Source organism: Taudactylus pleione, unplaced genomic scaffold (genome assembly GCF_031769625.1).
Source record: "Taudactylus pleione unplaced genomic scaffold, aTauple2 ptg000129l, whole genome shotgun sequence".
NCBI classification, from domain to species: domain Eukaryota; kingdom Metazoa; phylum Chordata; class Amphibia; order Anura; family Myobatrachidae; genus Taudactylus; species Taudactylus pleione.
In genome coordinates, this window is record NW_028284531.1 from 10965002 (window position 1) to 10988615 (window position 23614).

At 42.1% G+C, this 23614-nt stretch overlaps 1 protein-coding gene across 2 annotated transcripts in view; it reads right to left on the reverse strand.

Annotated features, from left to right (window-relative positions):
- The window catches only part of LOC148523637 (lamin-B3-like), a 45369-nt gene extending 25522 nt beyond the window's left edge, over positions 1-19847 (reverse strand). Inside the window, exons 1-5 of one of the 2 annotated variants that reach the window (XM_088472849.1) lie at positions 19311-19847; positions 16290-16446; positions 10443-10568; positions 9303-9473; positions 4304-4429 (exon numbers count right to left, since the gene is read on the reverse strand). In XM_088472849.1, the coding sequence (XP_088328975.1) occupies positions 4304-4429; positions 9303-9473; positions 10443-10568; positions 16290-16446; positions 19311-19669 (939 nt within the window). In that variant the 5' untranslated portion in view covers positions 19670-19847. The remainder of the gene's footprint in view (positions 1-4303; positions 4430-9302; positions 9474-10442; positions 10569-16289; positions 16447-19310) is intronic. The other variant, XM_088472848.1, reaches the window with a different exon arrangement.
- Positions 19848-23614: the final 3767 nt, after the last annotated feature.

Consider the following 23614-nt stretch of genomic DNA (forward strand, 5'->3'; position numbering starts at 1 on the left):
AGCCCCAGTATGGCCTAAACAGTAATGCCATTAAAAGCTAACCATACTAAATCTTGGTGGAAAAACATGCCCCTGACTTAGATCTGCCTTCAGGAAATCTCCAAGATGGTTTCACTATGAGGCTTAGGATGTTGCTGTACCACAATAGTCTCTGGCAATATTTGGCCACCAGAATGAAAGGGACCCTATTATCCTACATTCAACCAATAGGAGCTTCGTTTACATTTTTGTGCCTAAGGAGTGGGCACCATTTTCGTTGACTGCAGGAGTAGCTTCTATAAATTTAATTTTTACTTTTATTTTGTGACCATGCTGGACAGGGGCGGGTAGCTTGTTTAGGCAGTCTTTGTCACAGCTGGAGCCGAATCAGAATTGTTACCCTCGGTGAGTCAGGCCAGTGATGTAAAAAGCCTACTTTGGTGACACTGTGATAGACATGGCTCTTGGCTTGTCATGGATTTGGGCTACTGAGGCTAGATGTTGTGGTTTTGTGTTTTTTCATTTTTTATTAGATTAACTGCTGGACAAGGAATCTACATTTTATCAATTTTTATGTAAGTTTCTCTACTGCATAATTTCTGATGCCACAGGGAGAAAGAGGTCCTTTTCTTACGTTCAAGGCCACCAAACCTGAAGGCCAAAGATATTGATCATTTGGTGTCTAAAGAAAAATTAGAGGAACCCTTTCAAGGGGGTGCTCCCACAGATCCTGTTGGAGCCACCAAATGGGAAGGCAGTCTGGACCAGGGGACCTCCCAGGCCTAAGCACGCCAATAAATAGGCAGCATGACTAAGCCACTCGCCACACAGATTGGTCTGTGGTGGGAGCCCGTCCGTAGGACCAGTTGGCTGCTTCCTTATTGGATTGGTGGTATAGGAGGTATTCTAGAAATAATTAATAATCTTGACCTCTCGGGACCACCACTCAGGCTTTTCTTCACAAAATTACTCCGACAGACAAGACCAGATGTCAGGCCCTTAAGTATATACTTGTATGAGTACAGGGGGGAGGAAACTAGCTAAAACAAAACATTTTGAAGATGTGCTTGTTCCTGGGACAGTATATTCTACATCCTGAGGTCTCACAGTGTCACCCAGATAGCATGATAGAGAAAGGTTAAAATTAGTGGAAACTAACAAACAATCTTCCCACCAGCTAAAAGTGGTTTACATGAAAAAAACACAAAAACATTTATCATGAGAAATACATTTTTGATTATAATATACAAGTGATTGTGATATATATATATATATATATATATATATATTATACACAGACACATACACCTTAATTTTCCATTAACAGCAGTGGGTACTTGTTCCACAGCCTTGTGTTTTTATATAGTTGCTGAATTACCAAAACATTTCCCATAAGCTTTGAATTAAAAGTAGTGGTTATATTAGCCCATATGTAAACCTGTACCTCTCCTGTTTAGGTTGATTAATTACTTAACCAGTGTCTTGGAAATTATTAACCAACGGACTTCTCTACAGATTTGCAAAACATGGACCTGTCCCAGTCACTGCTTGACACTTTGTACCAGTTACCTTAAATTAAAACCTTCTGATAATATAGTGCAGCTTGCTGACTTTGTTATTTTTCTTTATCAGTGTCTGTTTGGCTTCATGATCCTACCACTGTAGTTTTTTTTTTTTTTTATTTACATTTTTTTTTTTTTTAGTAGGGAACAGATAATGTTATCGAATTATTTAGAAATATCCTTGTGTAAGTTTTTGGGGCACACAAGTGGCATCTGCATACTAAATTTTAATTTCATTCCATATGCCCCTTTTTTCCAATTGAGCTGTACATTTATTTACTGCTTATATATTCTCAAATTATCCCCATATTTTGTCCTGTATGATGTAGACTACATATTTTTACATGTTTATGCAGCTTACTTGCTCGCTACACTATTAAAGTTTAATAAACTCACATCTAGACTGTCAATTCCACCTTCTATATTCATCATTCTATCTTCACTACTGAAACTTTCTGTATTCCTTATTGCATTCTTACTATTATTTAGTCTTTACCATTTGAATAAAGTATGAGCAGTTCTGCTGTAATTACAACACTGCTATACACTGAAGTGCCAAAAGTAATGGGATAGGTGCCTAGTATTGTGTAGGACCTCCTCTAGCCTGGTGAATTGCAGCAACTCGACGTGGCATTGATTACAGAAGGCCCCTGGAGAGATGTTCACCCGTGCCGTCTGGATAGCTTCCCACAGCTCCCTGATATTTGTAGATGCAGGATCTTGGGTGCGAATGGACTTCATCACGTCTCAAATGCCCGATTCAGTTCATGTCAGGCAAACGTGCTGGCTACACCATTTGTCAGAACTCTCCAGAATGCTCCTCAAACCAATTCTGGACGACTTGGGACGGATGACATGGTGCATTATCCTGCTGGAATGTTCCTTCGTTGTGGGGGTACATGAAGGGCTGCAAATGATTATCAAGCAATGCAACATATCGGTTACCGGTCAATGAGGTGTTCAGGTGGACAAGCAGACCCAGCCCATGCCACGTGAACACACCCCACACCATCATGAAACCATCAGCCTGCATGGTGCCTTGTTGACATTTAGGGTCCATGGCCTCATCGGGTCTGTGTCACACCCGAACCCTACCATCAGCCCGAAACAATTGGAACTGACACCTGACACTTCGGACCATGCCACATGTTGCCAATCCTCCAGGGTCGAATTAGCAATGTCACAAGACCAAGTGAGGCGCTGTGTCCGATGTTGTAGTGTTAACAGGGGCACTCTTTTGGGTCTTCTGCTCTCATATCCCAAATAAGCTAAAGAACGCTACACTGACCTGCTGAATGTGCGTCTGGTACCTCCTGTAATGAATGTGGATAGCATTTGAGCCAGTGTAGCTTGTCTGTTACCACAGACAATTCTGGGTGGATGCCTCTGGTCACAATCATTACGCACATATGGTCGGCTACTGTGCTGTCCACGTTGGGTGGTAATGCCTTCCATGAGGTATCCCCGGTACACACGTGACACCATAAGATCGAGGAATGTTGTATATCCGCACAGCTTGGGAAATTGAAGTGTCCCAACCGTGGGAACCCACTATCCTGCCCCATTGGAATGCCGATAATTTGTCACCTTGCCATGAGCAGCCGGTTTTCAAGCTGACTCACAAGATGTCAGATTGCAACTGATGCATGTCTGGGTATTTCCAAGACGTCACAGTACAATGGCACCACCTACCTTTACATACTGCTATCCCATGACTAATACTTCAGTGTAATTTTGTACAGTGTCTGATATTGCAATAAAAATGCACCAGAAACAGTTCAGTAAGTACAAAAAAAACCCTGCAAATTATTCTCTGCTCACTTCTCAGGTACATTTCTGCATCATTTGCCCACTATGGGACAGATTCAATTAGGCGCGAAAAATCGAGGTCGAAAAGCGCAATGTTTTCACCTGTTTTGAAGCACATTTTTTGCGTGCTTTCACAAGGCGTGTCCCCACTTTTCGTCCTCTTCAATTGCAAAACAGGCGAAAACGCCTGAATAGAACAGCTGTTTTGGGGGAAATAAGTCTGTACCCCCTAAAAAGCATAACTGACACGGGGAATCAATATAGAAGTGTATTAATAACCCTAATAAAAGTAATTAGGATATTTAAATTGAGTCAAAGGACTGTTATATGCATATTTGCATAAGTGTGGAAAAATGATGGAAAGCAATTTCTTTCTGAAAAATAATTGCTGTAGTTAAATTGAGGGTACATGTAAATGGGTACTAGTATATTTGTGTCTATAAAGTGCAGATTTAAAAAAAAAATGTTAATACACCTGCTGCAGCCACCTGCAATCCTAAAAACACCTGCCCCAACCATACAGCACACCAAAATACCCGTCCCAGTACTTTAGACCCATTCCCCAACACTTTTTACATCTTCGCCCCAAAAATTTATGAAGAATTTTTTTTCCCCCTAATTAGTCATTAGGGGGAGGGTCCAAAGGGTTCTGAACCAAGTCCCCACATTTGTACCGCAAAATATGGATTCTTTTCTCCTGCCTCTGGGTGGAGAAACTTTTTCGCCTGTTTTTGCCTAGGCGAAAACGTCCTGGAATTGAATATAGCAATACTCTGGAAACAGGCGAAAACCGTGCATCGGCGAAAATTTTTTTCTGCCAGTCGCGGATTTTCGCCTCTAATTGAATACGGGCCTGTATGTCATCTTCATCCCCAATGTCAATGTCCACAACCTGTGAACAAGCACCAAACACACAAAATACAGAACTAACCAGCTTATGACAGAGGCAATACCTGCTTTTGATACTGGCTCAGCTGTGACACAAACATGTCCATCCTGAGTTGTGCAGACATGATCTCTTCTCTGGTTGCATTCGCATAATCGCTGTTCTTAGCCGCTGCAAGTTGTGCATTCTCCAACTGGGGAAACACGTAAACAGACACATGACACTGCAGTTACACAAGATGCGCTGTACCTCTGGCTTTTATCTTGCAGAGATCAAAGAAATACAAAAGCAGAGTTACAGCGAATTACTACGATTAAATTTGTGCAGCAAGCCGAGACAGCTATTATCTTTAAATTCATAAAGCACAATTATAATTACGCAGAGCTGTCCACAGAGTGGTTCAGAATAGACAAAGAACATGAAACATAAGGTAAAGATGGCCCTGCCCAAACAATCTTACATTCTAAGGGGAGTGGAGTATCCTTGATACAAGGAAGCCTAAAACCATTAAAATGGCAAATAAAGAACTTAAAAACGAAATGTATTGTAGTTATATCCCTTACATATCCCAGTGTGACCAGAGGCAAATGTGCAGCCCTTAGCTGGGTCTTTAAATACACTTCCATACAGAAGACTTAAAGCCATAAGACAGGGGGAACAAATACTGCAAACAAACATGTAAATATGGGACAATCGGAAGTAACTGTACGTTAAAGACAGACAGTGGGCAGAATATTCCACATTTGCAGTGTATGTACAGTATATCAAAAGGGATTGAAAAAAGAAAATTTGTAAAAATTAAGGTAAAGAACAGTATTATAAGGAATAGCTTACCCATTATATTCTTTTATTTTAGCCAACTCCGAGACATTTAAAACTTTTTTTTAAATATTTAGTACCCAAAAGGGGATTAGCGTTAAATTTGGACAACTTCAAGGTAGATCAGAATATTGAATACAGCTCAGAAATGTAATAAAATACATTCATCTACTCCTCATGCTGGTGGGCCTAATTGAAACCTAAAATTTATCATCATCAAAATATGAACTTATGACTCCAGTACCCGAGTGCCTGAAAAATCTCAATAAAATAAAGAATATGTTGTGTAGACTAAGACTTCCTATAATATTGCTAAGAAAAGTAATTCTACAAAGGTGGCTCAATAAGTAAGGCAACAAGACCTCTCATATGTAATGTTCTCTATTTCATTCTAATTTCCTCCCAGGCCAGTGCAGCTAGACCACAGTTACCCCTCATGACCATTAGACTGCGCCTCATATCAGTCAGTCATACTGTCCCAACATCAGTTGTAAGCTGCGGATCCACTTTCCTATTACGATCGAACGATATCGTTCGATCGCTCATTAATCGTGCATGAAAATGTTGAAAACGACCAGTGATGCGCACTCCCGCTGGTTGCTTTCGACATCAATTTCGACTTCACTGCAGGGGAAGAGGAACAACTGTACGATTACAATGTTGTAATCGTACTGTCGTTCCACTATCTGCTAGTGGATACGCACCTTAAGATGGCAGAGCTGGCTGAAACATGGTCAAACACTGAGTTGTGTAGTTTGATTAGATTAATGGGTCTAAAGAGGACACCAGCAACTAAAATTCATCGCCAACTTATCAAGGTGTATTGATAACGTCTTGTTACGGAAACCGGTTTGAGTTTGGTGCACTGTCTTTGATAACGCAGGACAGATATTCAAGAGGGGTAGCGATCCAGCCGACCAAGCACGTCCACCACAGATGACAAATTGTGCCACATTGTGGTATGATTCAGGAGAACAAACACATTTCAGTGAGCGATTTTGTGCACAACATTGTTCAAGAGCAACTGGGGTACAGGAAAAAAAAAAAAAAGAAAAAAAAAAAGTGTTCATGATGGGTACCATAGCGACTGACAGAAGTTCACAATACTAATACGGTTGGGATTGTCTTTTGTGCACTTGATGCGGTACCATGAGAACAGAGTACAGTTCCTGCAGCATAATGTTACAGCCGATGAAACGTTGGTGCATCATGCAACACTGGAGACGAGGCAAGCATTCATGTCATGGAAACACACATTGTCCCCGCCTTCAAAGAATTTCAAAACAACGCCATCAGCAAAATAGACCACGGCGACCATGTTTTGGGACCACAAGGGAATGCTTCTTGCTGATTTCTTTACCAAGGCAGATACTGTGAATGCTGTCCGCTATTGTGACACAGTGAGCTGGCTCTGGAGGGCAATTTTTCAAAAACGACATGGGTTGCTGCACGATAATGCAAGGCTACACACAGCCAACTGCACGAGTAAGTTATGGCGCTACCATTGGGAATTACTGGACCATCCTCCCTACAGCCCTGACCTGGCACCGAGTGATTTCCATCTCTTTGGACCATTGAAGAAGCACCTGGGTAGAAGGCTGTAAAGACTGTAAAGCTCCGCAGGCCGTCATGTCCTGGCTTCAGGCGCTGGACACGGATTTCTTCTATGTCGGGATAGATTCCTTGGTGTACAAATGCTTAGAAATGTATGGGGACTATGTGGAAAAATAATCTGTACTAAGGCCATACTATCGACTATACATATCTGTACGGGTTGAATAAATTTACACAATGAGCAGTCTGGTTACCTTATTTATTGGAGCACCCTGGTATAACAAACCAGAGTAATGACAATGACCTCTGGAAAATTTCCTAAATGTGGAATATGTATTGTTCAAACTGCTAGAGCGCAATTCTCTATTGAGAAGTGAGGTGCATTGCACAATGTATTTTAAAATCAGTAATGACGGGCAAATGATGCCATGGTGGGGGCTGGGCAGATGAAGAATGACAATGGAGAATACTCCAAGACAGATAGGAGTGGAGGAACCACAAATTGTAGTCCTATTCTATGACCCAATAAAACGGTCACAAATTAATAATAATAATAATAATAATAAATAATAATAAATGGACACATCTCCATTAAAACATCTAGGCAAACTTTTTGCAGAAAAAAAGATTAGGTGCACAGCATATCAAATCCAGATCTGTGCCTGGAGGTCATTGATGGACTGTGCAAGTCCAATGTTTTATTACCACACAATGGGCTAAGCAGGATCTTCAAGACAGGCAAATTTAAAGTGATGATCTGTTGTACTACTTCTATTTACATTGATAGCTACATAGCTTAAAGATTTTACATTTTAGCCAATAGGCCTGTACCTGGTCTTTCTCCTTCCTCATCTCTATCTGTTCTTGGACCTCACTCTCTATAAACCTGCTTTGAAATTCTAAATCTTCTGTTTGCTGCTGCTCTAAAACCTCTCTGGTAACGCTTTTATAATATATCTGTAAGTATAAAATATTTTAAATACTTTCACATGCTATAATGTACGGATAACCAAGGTGAACTCTAAAACGTATTTGTACTCTCATGCTGTTTTTTTATGTGCTTATCAAATATCACTGTCAATATGTGAGTATCACAGGTCTTTCCATAAAGCTAACTTATCATTTGTGTGGATGGTAAACATACAATACTAAATAAATATAATCCCTCTTTCAGCATGCCCACTGTATAATTCAGATGCTGGGTGTCCTGCCTTATTTATATAGCGCACACATATTCCGCAGCGCTTTACAGAGAATTTTTGGCCATTCACATCAGTCTCTGTCCCAGTGTATACCTCACAATCTATATTCCCTACCACATGTACACAGACAAAACACGTTATTTTTTTTATTTTTTTTAATCGGGAGCCAATTAACTTACCAGTATATTTTTGGAGTGTGGGAGGAAACAGGAGGAAGCATGGGGAGAATATACACACTCCACACAGTTAGGGCCGTAGTGGTAACTGAACCCAAAACCTCAGGCTGTAAGGCAGCAATGCTAGTCATTACACCAAACATTCTGTCTTCAAATCACATAGAATGGAAAACCATTCAGGGCACATAATTGCGGACAGCCATTATTACTATCAATAGCACCCATATTAAATGAGCGATTACTGAGCTAACTAAGAAGAAAAATTAAAAGCTGATAAGTTAAACAGGCACAGAAAATTACACATTCAAACTGTAACAATCACCAACACAATCAATCCCCAAAAAATGAAAATGCATAATATATGAAAAACCTTGAACTAACACCCTCCAGATGCCCTGTTTTACAAAAACTACATGTAAAATGAGTGAGTTCAAAATTTATAGAACCCGTTTTTTTCCGCCTTAAGTCTGGGGTACAGCATACTGGAAAAGCTTAGCACATGCACAGTATTATAGTAGGTAGGTCTTTTATGAGCATGCAGCCACCATGGGGTATATATATATTATATATTCCAAATACAAAAGGTGTTAAAGAGCAAGAACAAATGCCTACTAATGAAATTGACCTTATATATGAGACAATAAGAGGTACAACAAGATACTTGCTCAGGGGATGGTTACGGGATGCTGGGGTTTGGCATACAGACAGGGTTAGTATACCGACATTTGTCAATTAGTATCCTAACCCTCCCCTAATTGGTGCCTGAACCTAACCTCCTCCTCCTCCTCCACGCACCCTAAACTTGACCCACCCCTCAGTGCCTAACCCTAATCCTCCCCCTAGTGTCTACCCCTAGCCGCAGTACTTACCATGGCCACGGTTTCACCTTATATTTGCATTTGTTCTTTGCAGTCAGAATAAACACTGCAGCCACTTCACCAAATACACTATACACAAATATACAATTTTATTGTATTTCAATAGTTTCACACATTTCAACTTTATTAGATTTAACCAGTATACAGTAGGTTCCAGCCCATAGCTAGAGAAATGACTTATTATTGTGTAGTTTGTATGAAAGATCTCCAGTGTACATAACACAAGTCTTGCATGGCTCTATAAATGTACAATGAGGAAATGTGTTGCCTTTTATCTTAAACACTTCTTCCTTAAGGTACATCTATATAACCATTCCTAAAGCATCAGTATTATGTAATCTAAAATCATGTCTATTAAACAGTCATATGGGTCCCCCCCATTTATTAATTCAAATAAAAAACCAGCAGCAAAGGCTTACCATATTATCCAGACTCACCTTGGCACTAAAGGTCTTCTCCAGCTGCTCCTTGTACTCCTGGATTTGTTGTTCATGGTCTTTCCTCAAGTCTTGCAGGGCTTCAGCTAGTTTGCTCTCAAATTCTATCCGGCGACCAGAATCTATTTCCACAATCCTAGTATCATGGCGTTTCTTCATCTCGCTCACCTCCTGCAATGCCGAGACACAAGGCATTAACTCATGCCGCTAGATTAGATTTGGACCATGTACATGCTCCTAATGTTTAAATTGCCTGTGTAAAAGCTCTAATATTTATTTGTAAATTATTCCTTTATTGTAAAACCTGAAAAAGATTTACATAAACAGTGTTCCATAGGGAAGCTCACTTTCTGCAGAACATCAGGTCCTACTGCACCATTCAGCAGTGAACACAATGCACTCTATTCAGTTTGTCAGATGGCAAAAGTTATACAAAGTACAAAAATCACAATAAAGATGTAAACTCACATGTACTGAAAATTGCTCTTCTTCAGCAATAGTCAGATGTACTTTTCAGCATTCAGATTTATTTTCTGTTTGAAGTTTCTTATGTGGACACAAAGTGGAAGCTATGATGGAGTTTAAAGACCCCTATAAAGCTGGGTACACATCAGACGATGTGTACCCAGCCCGCCAGGACCCGGTATGTGGCAAGTTCATACACACTTGCCGATGCCTGGTCCGACATGGGGAGGGACATGCATCCCCCATCGGCTCTGCAGTAGGGCCGATGGGGGATGTTGCTACCGACCCGCGGGAGCACACATCATGGGTACACACTAGACAATGTACCAGATATGTTACGCAGATCCGCGGAATCAGACGACATATCGTCTAGAGTGTACCCAGCTTAACCCATCAGGGCCTCATTCTAAGTCGCACACAATGCCGATGTTTGTGCAAATGGTCATTGTTTTTCATCTCTGCATGCGCCCAAGTCACTAAAAAGTCACACAGCGCATACATCCCTCGCTGTGTGCGCATAGAGGAGCAGCTGCGATTGTGTCTCAGAAATGAGGTGATAAAGGGGTATTAGTGACAGTCCATCCTCCATGCATGTACAAAGCAACATTGAATGTAATGGCAATTCAGTAAATAAGTATTTTTACCCCAAGTATTGTTAATTATGTAATAAGTTACCTGATTATGTACATTTTTTTCAAAATCCATTTGTTCCCTAAGAGTTTGCATTTTATTTTCCAGGTCAACTCTCCACAGCATTTCATCATGCAGCTGTTTTGTTGTGTCTTCCAATGTGGATTCAAGCTGAAAGAAAAATTCCATCATATACATTGCAATCTAATCTATCAAGTGACTTTTTTTGCTTTTGTCCATTGCAGCCACAATTATCACTCACTACAAATTTCAGCCATAAGTGTAATAACTAACATCTTCAGACAGTGATATAAACACATAGCTGGGGAGGGACAATTTTTGGGGGGGCACTCTAAAGTAATGGGCGCCTGACTTAGCAATTGTTGCTCGGATAGGGCGCGAATGCAGTGGGCGTCTGTATTTCTGCTCACACCCTCCTGAGGTGGCGAGCAGAAAACGGTTAAAAGTCTGTGGTTTGGGCACCCTAACCAGGACAGGTTTAGCCACTTTACACGTCTACACACAGTGCTTTTGGGCACAACAAGCATGATAAGTAATGGGCACCCGTGCCCAATCGTAGCAACAATTGCATTGCTCTGTCGGGCGCCAAATCAGCGATATACACACATGCAAAGCGGATTTAATTTATCGAATTTGAAAATGCTGTAATACTTCTGTTCCATTTTGAGGATTTCCAGGTTACATAAGAAAACCAAAAATCTGTGTGCATATATACTACAGAGAGAAGAGAAAAATATTTCTGGAGATAACACAGAAAAGAGAGTTTCTTTAATTGCCAAAATCGTTGAGCTTTTTTTTTTTTTTTGGAAGAGGAAAACATCATTTTCATATTCCACAAACTAATTATCGATTATGACTTGTGCTGTGAGAACATCCCAAGTGCTAGACAGCACTTACATCCAACTCCAAATGAGTCAGACACAACAGTACCTCACGATCCACCGGGGCGCCCAATTATATCTGAGATAGGGGGACTTACTTGTCATCTTTCAGCATATGTAGATTTTTATTTACAGTCACAAGCTGTCTCTCTGCGGTCCCACATTCAAGATACTACACAAATTATTAAATTAATTGAGGGACAAATATGGAAACCGAATTATTAATTTGTCACGTGTGATGTAACATCATAATACATTAATATTCCCCATACCAAAAGGAGTTGAAACCGTTGAATGGTTTCTACAACAGGATAGTGGGATCTCAGAGAGACAGAAGATAATACAATTGTGATAGAGGAAATTTAATTTAACTCACAATTATTTTTTGTTTGATCACGTGCACTACTTACAGGTTATAGATACCGCGATGGGGACTCGATTCGCACAGAGTTTTGCGAACCTCTATATGGGTCGCCTTGAACAACAACTTATTTGGGAAGGTCCATTCGGTATGAGTCTAGTCCTCTACTGTCAATATATATCAATGACCTGTTCTTCATTTGGGAAGGAGATGTTTCTACTATCACGCAATTTGTTAATTATTTAAACATGAACACTTGGGTTATCCTTCACATGCCCAGACGATCCCACTCATTAATTTTTTTAGATATGGAGTGGAGGTGGTGCAGGACGTTATTTGCACATCATCATATAAGAAACAGGTAGAGGTTTGCAATTATATTCCATATTCCAGTAATCATAATAAAAGTTGGCTGAATAATGTGCCTAGAAGTCAGATATATAGAATTCAAAGGAACTGTACCTCTAGTACAACCTTTGAAACACAGGCCTCTGAATTGATTAGTGACTTTATAGATAAAAAATGATCCACAGCATATATTAGATGAAGCCTTAGAATATTCACAAAAATTAGATAGATCTGCCATTATAAATAAAAAACATAGGATTAATGAGAGCGTTGGTAAGAGCTCGAATCCTAAGTTTAATCTATCTTTTACATCTAAGTACAAAGTGGCAGCGAATAAAATCGTGAACATTATAAAGAGAAACTATAGATTATTTACTGAACCCCTTTTATGTAATTCCTTAGAAATAAAGCCCTCAGTTATCTTTAGAAAGGCTAATCACCTCAGAAACATATTAGCTCCCAGCTTCTTTGTAAATCATCTTAATCAGAAAAATGGATTAATACAGAAAACCATATCAGGTACACAAATATGTGATTTCTATAGGTGCAATCATAACAAATGTACTACATGCCTTCATGTGGTAAATAAAACCAAATCCATATTTTCATCCATTTCTAATAAAGAATTCAAGATAGAATCATTTATAAATTGTGGTTCTAATTATGTTGTTTATTTGTTGTACTGTTTATGCACTTTGTAGGAAGAACTATACATAACTTAAAATGCATGTTTATGGAACAGAGGAGAAATATCGTGAATAAATGTCTGAATCACAGTGTCCCCAGGCACTTTTTGGAGTATCATGAAGGGGACCCCTCAAGTTTAAAACTGACTGGAATATGTTCAATTACAATCACTAAAAAGGGGTGGTGAGAGATTTAGAAACCTATGCAGACAGGGGACAGCAAGGATTTTGAAACTATAATCTTTGAAACGACAAGGGCTAAATTAAACAATTGATCTTGAAGTCATATAAATTACCATATTAGAATATATTCTAAATATAGATCGTTATATCTCTTTAATACTCGATACAGGGTTAAAGTTTTGTTTATGTATAACTTCTTTCTTTTATACTTTTTAAGATACCTTAATCTGTACCGAGATTTTATGTTGTATACGAGATACAATCCCTGATATATATCTAGATAGGAGCACTCTCCAGTAAGTCAATAAAAGTCTTTGTTGAATTCAAAGGTAATATAGTTTAATCAAAAATTAGTTGCCAAATAGTTGTCGATGTTTCGATTCAGATAGACCGGCAAACAATGAATAAATGCACCATGTGTATAAAATTTAGATAGATATTTATGGTTCAGTCCAAAAATCTGATCTTGGATAGCACCCCACTGATGAACTTTCCTGGAGAGGAGGAGGAGGAAGAGGGACAGGATAGATATATGGCGGTAATAGACTGGCACTCTGTGAAATTATGTCCACTTGCTCCGGTGCCCGCTGAGTAATCAAATTCCAACAAGCAGTGGCACTCAGTCATCCAACGATTGTAAAAAGGTATTTACTGTGAAAGAGTCACATAACCAAGTACCAACGTTTCAGGACAAACAAGCCCCTTTCTCAAGGTGAATTTACACACAAGTATTGTGTGCGTGTAGCCTCTATGTGACACGTCAGTTTTAAAAATATTATTTATACATGATTGTTTATATTATTTATATAAAAATGTGGTGTATACAAACAGTGATTCATAATATTTATTTTATGTATGTGAATGCAGAATACTAATGTCTGATTACTTAGTTTACACCTGCTGATAATCAGCATCTTCTGCTATTTATTCTGGCCCCTGACTGACCATTGAACATTACTGCCTTTTGAGAAACTAGTTAAGGAGACGAGAACACTGGCAACACACACTAAGGAGATCAGTGTGCTACTTTGGAGATAGTGGAGAAATTACCCTGAATAAGTGGTGTGCCCGCTTACAGCCAGAGGAGACTTTGGGCCTGATTTAGAGATAAACGCAACTGCAATTTGCACGCTGATCAAGCGATTTGTCATTGCGCATGCATCGCAGCGAGAGAAGGCAGCAGTATGTCCGTTTTGCATATAAGCAGACCACAGAAACCTATTGCAGATTGATTGACACGAAGTAACCGTTTGGGGGTGGAGACGGGGGTTGGTTTGCGAAACGCAGGCGCGCCTTGCCGTTTGAACGCCGTTACGTGGGCATGCATAAATTAGCCACTACAATTGCATACGCAGCTCTGCGTGGCAGAAGATCTCCCTGGCCTGCATGTGGTCAGACCTGCCGCAAGGGTAAAATGGCCGCTGATGTTCAAGTAGGTATACGTAGTTGTACGCAGGTGAGAAGTCAGTAGTGGGAGTCTTTAAGCTCCGGTGATCTATACTAACATTGGCATATTTTTGCAACTGCGTTGCGTACGGAGACGCGGTCGCATTAGCGTACATCTGAATAAGGCCATTTTACTGGCAATATTATTCCAGCCTCCATTATACACCGGAGCCACCAGCCACACCATCGCTGGGGTCCTAGGAGGAATCAGCGCAATGGGAGCGACAGTGGTGAGAGCCTGTCACAGGTAGTGCTGTCTGGAGGATCGCTTACGGACCTACCGGGAGATTTGAGAAATTTATTTACTCACCAGAACATTAATGGTAGCTGAGTGACACATTTATCAGCTGCCGAAAGGACTGAGTATAGTGGAGCAATTGCATTCCCAGCAGTTCTTTGAACATTTCTCCTCAATTGACACTCTATTACATTAATCTCCATACTGGAAAAATTTGCTACTTTGGGGCGTTTTCAATTAGGCTGCGAAAAGTCAAAATTATTTTTGGGTAAAATAAAAAAAAAAAAAAAAAATGGGGAACAGTGTCTAAAAATAGCGCAATAGTTTCAGAGGTGTTCTGCAAGTATGTGGCAGGTGTTTTCTAGAATAGGCTATTAGCGGCAGGTGCATTTTTGCAGAATTTAAAAATAATAAATAAATAAGTTTAGGGACTTAAAAATATGCTAGTACCCATTTTCATACACCCCAAATTTGATGTGACCACTTAAAAAAAACTAAAAAATAAACCTAAGTGCTCTTCTGCATCACTTGTTCTAATGTCGGGAAAAAACACCTGCCGCGGCTATATAAAAATGCAGAACACATTCTGCAGGGCTAAATGGGGGTACCCAGAGTGAACCAACATGTCTGGACATCTTTAGGGGAGTCCTAGGAACAAAACCCGAAAATTCACAAATTTTTAGCGATACTTACCTTTCCGCAGGCTCCCGTTTTCGCTGCTTCCCAATTGAATACAGGGATAAAGCGGGCGTGCGCCCGTTACTTTATCCCAGGAAAAGCTCCGATGTGGAGCGAAAAGTCCAGCACAGACTTTTCGCTCCCAAATTGAATACGGTCCTATATTGCATTCATCTCCAAATTGGATACGTCCCACACTAGAACAGCAATTTCAGATGTGGATACACATATGAATCATCCCTCATATACTCTCCGTGTGTTTGCCAGCGGTATACTACAGTCATTATATTGATAAGTGAGGTTTTAAAATACATGTGTATATTTATATTCATTATGAGAAGAACTTTTTGATTATTAAAAAAGGAGATTGTTTATCCCTTGAGTGTGGTACTGTGTGATAAGCGCAACCTATTGTCTTTTTTTTCTACCTCATTTTGGGGCCTATTTATCATTAATTATTTGCGGCATACAATATTCCCAGAAAACGGATACCTGCAAGTATCCCCCAAATGTATTATAGAGGGACCACAGCAGATATCTCACGATATCTGCTGTGGTCCATCCATTTCCACTAGCAGCCCCAACCTCCATGGGGGATGCAATGCTGTCAGATTACCAAGCTCCAGAACGCAAAGTACTCTGGAGCTTGGTCCCATCAGGTAACGCCATCTGAAGATGGCACTGTGCTACTGTAGCCTATGGGCTACACATCGTAACAATTACCTGGAGAGGGTTCTGGAGAAACATCCCCACACCCCCCGGCAATGGCCGCCGCGCATGCATGAAGACGGTCTTTTCGCTCCGAGCACATTGCAGTGACAGGCTCCTTTCAAAGCCCCTGTTGCCGTTTGCGCAATTTCATACATCCGGGCACTATGACTGCATACTGCAATGTGATCAAGGGCGCCAATATCGCGCCCAGGTCACATTGCAAATGCAATTATTGATAAATGGACCACTTTAACATAGATGTCATATTTGAGAAATAGAACATTTGGAAAAGATAATACACTGAATGCTGGTAAGATGGGAGCAATAATGAGGTCTTACACCAGCAGTCTGTGCCTTCAGATCTTGTAGTTGCTCTTCTACACTCCTCCTGGCGCGTAGTGCAGTAGCCAAATCAGCTTCTTTGGAGTTCAGCTTAGCTTCCACGTCACGCAACTGATTTTGAGCCAGACTTAAATCAGCTTCTTTTTTGCCATTTCTGTAATGAAATATCCAACAACTTACATTGTAGCTACCGGAACATTGTGAGGACATTATGGGGAAGTATTTCCCAAACTATGGGCACGATTCAGATCCACTCGCCTGCCGATGTTTGCATTCTGCGCATGCATCGCAGTGCATGAACCAGTCTGTGTGATCGCGAAGTGCTCACCCCTTGTGCACAGACACCTCGCTTGCTTGAGTGACAGGACGAGCAGTTTGTGGGTGGTGACAGGTTGGTCGATGAAAACGGGGGAGTGGTGGTGCGAACGCAGGCGTGCCTGAGCATCTTAATACCGTTTCAGAGGCATGCATAATTAAGACATAGCGTCATAGTACACGTCACTTGGCTGATTTTTACACTGAAGCGCTCGCAGGGCTTGTGGTAGGGTATAGTCTACCACAAGTATGGTATGGTACTGATGGTTGCATACACCTCCTGGAGATTACGTGTCTTACTAAGGGAAGGTGTGCCTCTGCATACACAGCGCGATCGCACGCCAAGATATAGTGGGCGTGCTAAAGCCTTGCTGTGTGATCACGGATTTGCATACTATGGCAGAGTGCAAACGCCTCTTGCGAGCGGGTCTGATTCAAGTCCTCCGTCCTCACTAACAGATTAGGTTTTAAGGATATCCATGCTTGAGCACAGAGGTACTAATTAAGTCACCTTAAACACTATTACAAGGCATCATTGTGTACGGGATGTAGTTGGCATCCCGGCGGTCGGGATGCCGGCGGTCAGCATCCAGGCTCCAGAAGGTAAGTTTTAGGCTTGGGGTTATGGTACTTAAATGCAGGTGTCAGGATTCTTTTCTATAGTCTGTATTCTGACCGCCGGCATTCCGTACCCAACCCATTGTGTACGTATACAGTGCAGATATCTGTACTATAAAGTACTTTGCAAACTGGTTCTATATACCCTTTACAGACAAGTGCGTCCATCTTGTGCAAAAGCTGCAAAAAGTGCTAGTGTACAACCATTTGCTCATATAGCACCAACATTATTTACTGATATTTTTTTTCCACAATACATTAAAGGGGAAGACTTGTGAAACCATGGTCAGTATGACTTCATCTGAACGGCCATGGAAGGGCTACCACAGAATCATTCTACAAGTGCAGAATTTGCCACTAGCCTGCAGGTAAATCAGCTAACAAGCACTTATCAGAAGTGTCATTATAACCTGTGCTGCACAAATACCTATACAGCAATGAAATAACTATGAATGGGTAGAAGACTGTGCTTTAAGCTTCCACAAAATACATTTCCACATTTTACAGTGTACGCAAATGCCCAATGTAAGATATTTAGATACTTATATACTGTGGCTATAGGTGGGTAACCTATGTGAAAGTAATATATCCCTGGATTTAGTGCAGCTATAGGTGGGTACCCTGTATTAGAGTAGTACATACCTCTGTATAGGGTGGCTATAGAAAGCTGTCTGTATATAGTGCAGCTAGAGGTGGGTGACCTCTGAGAGACTACTATATCTCCATGTATAATCCAGTTACAGGTGGATGACCTGTGTGAGAGTATTATATCAGTGTATAGTGCAGCTTTAGGAGGGTGTGACCTGTGTGAGAGTATCTGTGTATAGTGCAGCTACAGGTGTGTGACCAGTGTGGGAGTATTAAATGCTTATATAGGCTACAGGTGGGTAACCAGGGTGAGGTTATTATATACACCTGAATAATACAGCTATTCAGTAGTTGGGTGACCCGTGAGTATTATATCCCTGTGCAGTGTGGTTATAAGTGGGTGACCAGTGTGAGTACTTTTTTTATCAGTGATGTACAGTGAGGTAAATGGCTGGGGAGGCACTGGCTAGTAACAGAGCCAGATTTACAGATACATAAATGAATACAAGGGTTCATGTGAACATATACAAAGGTGCAGCAGTATACAGTATAGTGCTGGTAATTTAGTGCATTTTGATCAGGGATGTGCATATAAGGTAGACAGGGGAGGCACTGCCTCACCTGCCCTACACTTTTTACTCCAGAGTTTTGATTATAAAAATGATTAGAATAATACAAAGAATACGGGATGTTATACCAGCAGAGCCCCCCTCTACTTTATTTTTATTCCCTCTACTTTTACCTTTTTCACTGCACCTATTTTTAACCAGTTATCTGTAAAATAGAACTGTGCTATATACGATCTTCTAAGATTGTTAATCATACTGTTTTTTTACATTTCTAATATAAACTCCGGATGCATATCCGATTCCACAATATTCTCTTATTCTCATCTAAAAGCTTATGTTGCTTTTGTCTTATGCATTTTAAATAAAAAAATAAACAGTTTACAAAAAAAAAAAGGAATAATACAAAGCTATAATATTTTCTTTATATTATTCTTATCATTTTTATAGTCAAAACATAAACCTAAGTATGACAGGAAAGGCTCTGCCTCACCTGACCACACATTACTGTATTGTATTTTATCCCTGTATAGTGCAGCTATAGGTGGGTGACCTGTGTGAGAGTAGTGTATCCCTGTATATAGTGCAGCTATAGGTAGGTGACCTGTGTGAGAGTAGTGTATCCCTGTATATAGTGTGGCGATAGGTAGGTGACCTGTGTGAGTGTAAGTAGTGTATCCCTCTATATAGGTAGGTGACCTGTGTGAGAGTAGTGTATCCCTGTATATAGTGCAGCTATAGGTGGGTGACCTGTGTGAGAGTAGTGTATCCCTGTATATAGTGCAGCTATAGGTGGGTGACCTGTGTGAGAGTAGTGTATCCCTGTATATGGGTGACCTGTGTGAGAGTAGTGTATCCCTGTATATAGTGTGGCGATAGGTAGGTGACCTGTGTGAGAGTAGTAGTGTATCCCTCTATATAGGTAGGTGACCTGGCCTGCAGCTGCCGGTACTCCTCCCGGACCTTGCCGAGTTCCACCTGCAGCCGGGCCCTCTCGTTAGCCGTGTGGTCCAGCAGCTTGCGGGCGTCGGCGAGCTCGGTCTCATAGAGCAGGCGGAGATTGGACACCTCCCGGGTAGTGACCTCCTCCTTCTCCTCGAGCTGCAGCCTCAGCAGCGACTTGTCCGCTTCCAACGACCTAACCCGCTCGATGTAGGCGGCCAGGCGGTCATTGAGGTGCCGCAGCTCATCCTTCTCCTGTATGCGGCTCAGGCGGGTGGGACTGCCCGGGGATGAGGCTCCGCCGGGAGCTGCCCGGTTCGTGCTTCTGCCGGGAGTGGACGAAGCCATGTTACAGTTACCGTGGTCTGGGCAAGTATGGAGTGGTGAGGGGTGTCCCCATATATTACGTCCCCGGGAAATGTGCGCTGCCCTGGTGATGTACCGGCGGTGAGAGCAGCCTCACACTGCGGGGAGCAGGGTTATTATTACCCCGGCTGTGATTTCCTCCTCTCAGCAGGTGCAGGAACTACTGTCAGTGACCACCGTACTCCTGAGCATACAGTGCACATGTAGTGTAATACATCATATACAGTAATTCTGATCAAAATACACTAATTCTAATATCTGGCAATTATTATGTAGATAAGAGATTTTAGCTCTTGAACAAACCGCAGATGATTTTTTACTTATTATTTATGAAAAGTTACAAAAATGTCATTAAACATTTTAAAAACTAAAGTAAACTGGACACTTGGAGCCTGAGTTGTACGCAATGCTGATGCCAGACGTAGTGATTTTTTGCTACTGTACATACGCCTAAGTCGCACCGCGCATTTCTAATTTCAGGCGCATGCAGGGAGAAGTGTAGTGAAAATATAGTAGGCGTTCCTGGGCGGTGACAAGGTGGTGTCTTGTTGCACGCACAGTGATGGTCCGTGTATGGGGGGTGTCAGTGAAAGTGGTTTAGTACACAGATATGGTTGAGTACGTGTCCGCTAAGGTTTCTGGGAGTGGCAAGGCCAGGGGCTGCATCAATGGACGCAGTTTCCTGGCCTCGCAAGCCGGCCAGCCTAAGCTGAGGCTTACTCAGCTGGCCTGCGGCTCAGCGCCGTCCACCATCATGACCGATGGTTGCGATGGTGATCCCAGCCTGAGTATGCCTTGGTCGCAGTGCTAGGATGGCAAATGCAGCAGGGGGTGTCATACACCTCCTGCTGCATTTGCATATTAGCAAGGATGGAATTGCAATGCTGCCTGCGTGCAGCTTTGCAATTCCGCCCTAAGATGAATTACCCCCTTATTCATTATTAATTGCATTGAGAGTACAACTAATTACAAATAAATGCTCCTTCAGCACTTTTGACTTGATAACAACATTGACTAACATACAGATCATTTTTCAGTTTTCTGCACTATCCTCATCTAATAAATACAGTGGTTTTACACACTGTGGGCCTTATTCAGAAATGCAAGCAGTTTCGGCGGGATTGTATAAATGGGTGTGATCTTAATGTTTATGACAACTCAAACCCAGTCATCTTCATCAGTGTGCAACTTACACCAGTGTTATAGCACTCGCGGCCTAGGCCCCTCCAGGGGACAAACATTTACAACTTCTCACAGACAATTTAGTTGCACTTTGCGGCTGCATGCCCGCTGCCTGCTCTACATACCCATTGCAATAGCAACCCCAGCCCCCTGGTAGTACACAGCCACAGGTTGGGCACATGCATGACATAAGATGTGCGTTGTGAAAATGTTCTCATACTGTATGCATTAAGGACTTTGGGCCTGATTCAGAGCCGCTCGCAAGCAGCCGCTCGTTCGCTCTGAGCGACGTTCGCACATCTGCGCATGTGTATGGGTCGTAATGCGCATGCGACAACCAGTCAGTGCGGTCGGAAATCGTGTGTTCGCAAAATAGCGAGTGCCTGCTAATTTGAGTGACAGGATGAGGCGTTTGTGGGTGGTAACAGAGGAAGGTGCTTGAAAACGGGGAGTGGAGATCCGAAACGGTCAAAACGGGCGTTTTAAGGGTGTGCATAATTAACAAAGCAGCGTCATCGACCATGTCACTTGGTTGTCTCTTAGCCTGAACTGTTCGCATGATTGCGGTAGGAATATCCAACCACAAGCACTGCGAGCAGTTCAGACGCCTTTCGATGTACTCAATTAATCTAATAAATAGCGGAGATGACATATGATGCGAACAGCCAGGGGGCATCTTTACAAAATAGCGAGCGCATATTTCGTTCGCTGGCTCAGACATAGAGGCGTCAACAGACCGCAAAGAGCGAGCGAGCGTTCTATTAAAATATCCGGCCCCTTTTTCTGAACGAGCGAGCGCAAATATCATCCGGCTCTGAATCAGGCCCTTTATTCAGAGGAGTACGCTAATGCCTTTGCATCTGCGATCCCACATGCAGCTGCTGTGCAAAAATATGCGAACGTTGCAGATTGCAAGCAATGTATTGAGATGCCCCCCAGCAGCTTTGCAACCCCAAGCATCTGCGTACAAAGGCCCTGATTCAGACCCACTCGCAAGCGGCTGTCCGCTCGCAAGTGGGTCGATGGTCTGCACTGAGCATGCGCACGACGGAGGGAGCTCCGTCGTGCGCATGCGCCAGATGCGACGAGCGAAGGAAAGTCCTTCGCTCGTTGTGTCTGATCAAAGGGGGCGTGCTGTCGATGTTGATTGACAGCACGCCCCCTTTGGTGGGCGTGCCAGGGGGTGTGCCTCCCTGACGGGGGCGTTCCCAAGGGAACGCCTCCCGTCAGAAGCCGGCCCACTGACATCACTAGTGTCAGTGTCACTAGTGATGTCAGTGGGAGTGATTTTGGCTCTGATAGAGCCAAAATCACTCCGGGCCTTGCGGTTGAAAACCTCAACCGCAGGCTCCGGCTCGCAGTTTCGATGGTCACGACCATCGCGGCTATCAAACTGCACACTCGTATAGGCTGTGGGTGGTGACCCACAGCTATACGAGCGTCCAGGGGGACGCTCCATAGTTATGGAGGACAGCCCTCATTCAGAGCGTGCGCTCTGCTCAGAGCGTACGGCTCTGAATGAGGGCCAAAGAGTGATGCAGCATCGGTAGCAGATTATTCAATTATCGCAGTTCTGAGTATCCTTATAGTCGCACGGAATGGCTGCGGGAACTGAGACACTGGAGCCATTTGTATTGTACACGAGATCTCAGACAGGCTGACATGCCCTCAAAAATGGTTGTAACATCACTGCGGTTTTTGCCGCCACTCACCGTTACCTCTCCCAAACGCTTCCTGCCTGTCAATTACACTACGAGTAAAAAGTCGTGAGCGACTACAGTAATGTACCTTGACGTATTTGCAGTGCGACGCAAGCGTAGTTTACCAATAATCACTCAACTGCGCAAATATCGGCTTTGCATAAAACTCTGAATCAGGCCCTAAGTAAATTACAATTTACGGCCAAAAAAAGCCATAACATACATTTACATCTCACTCAAGGCCCTTTGTGATCTCTTTCTGGATCTGTATCTCATTTTCTGCAGCACTCCAGTATTTAATTTCCCCCAAATTCAGGAATATTACATGTACTTTACTCAATTCCTCTCTAGATTTTGTAGCATCCCTCAATTGCAGCTCTGAACTCTCCCCTCCCCCTCACACTCATGCCTCGGGAGAGGGAAGGGGGGCAATACATTCTCCCACTACCATAATACACTATAGACATGCCCATGGATCAGTATTATCCTAACCCAGAGAACAGAGAATGAACAGCATGTAGCACCACACACACACATGCACACTTTAAATTAGTTTTCACCTTCACCAATAAGCACAGCCTTATCCAGCACACATTGTAGCTGTGAATGAAAGATATCATAAACTATATCTGACTAAAAAGTTACTCCCAGCCTCTTTATATAATTCCAGGCACAGCCCTCACCACACCTGAATCCTCAAATTCCCTGTAATAGCCTGCTCAATCTACAATAGTCTTCAAGTCACAATGTCCTATAAATGGTAAGTGGACTATCTATATTGCCATTATCTAACCACAAGTGGTGGCAGCTGTGCTTTTTTTTTGTTCTTCAATCATCTTTGACCTGATGGGCAATAGGTGGTTCTACGGATCTTCACCTGCTGGCTTATCATAAATCAGAGAAAAAGATTGAACATGATGTGAGCAGCTGGCTTCCGCATCATATGGGCTTTACTGCACATTGCAGCACATCTAATTAGGGAAGAGGGATCTAATCATGGGGTCTCCCTCCTTTCTCTGAATGCTTCAGACTGAACATAAGCAAT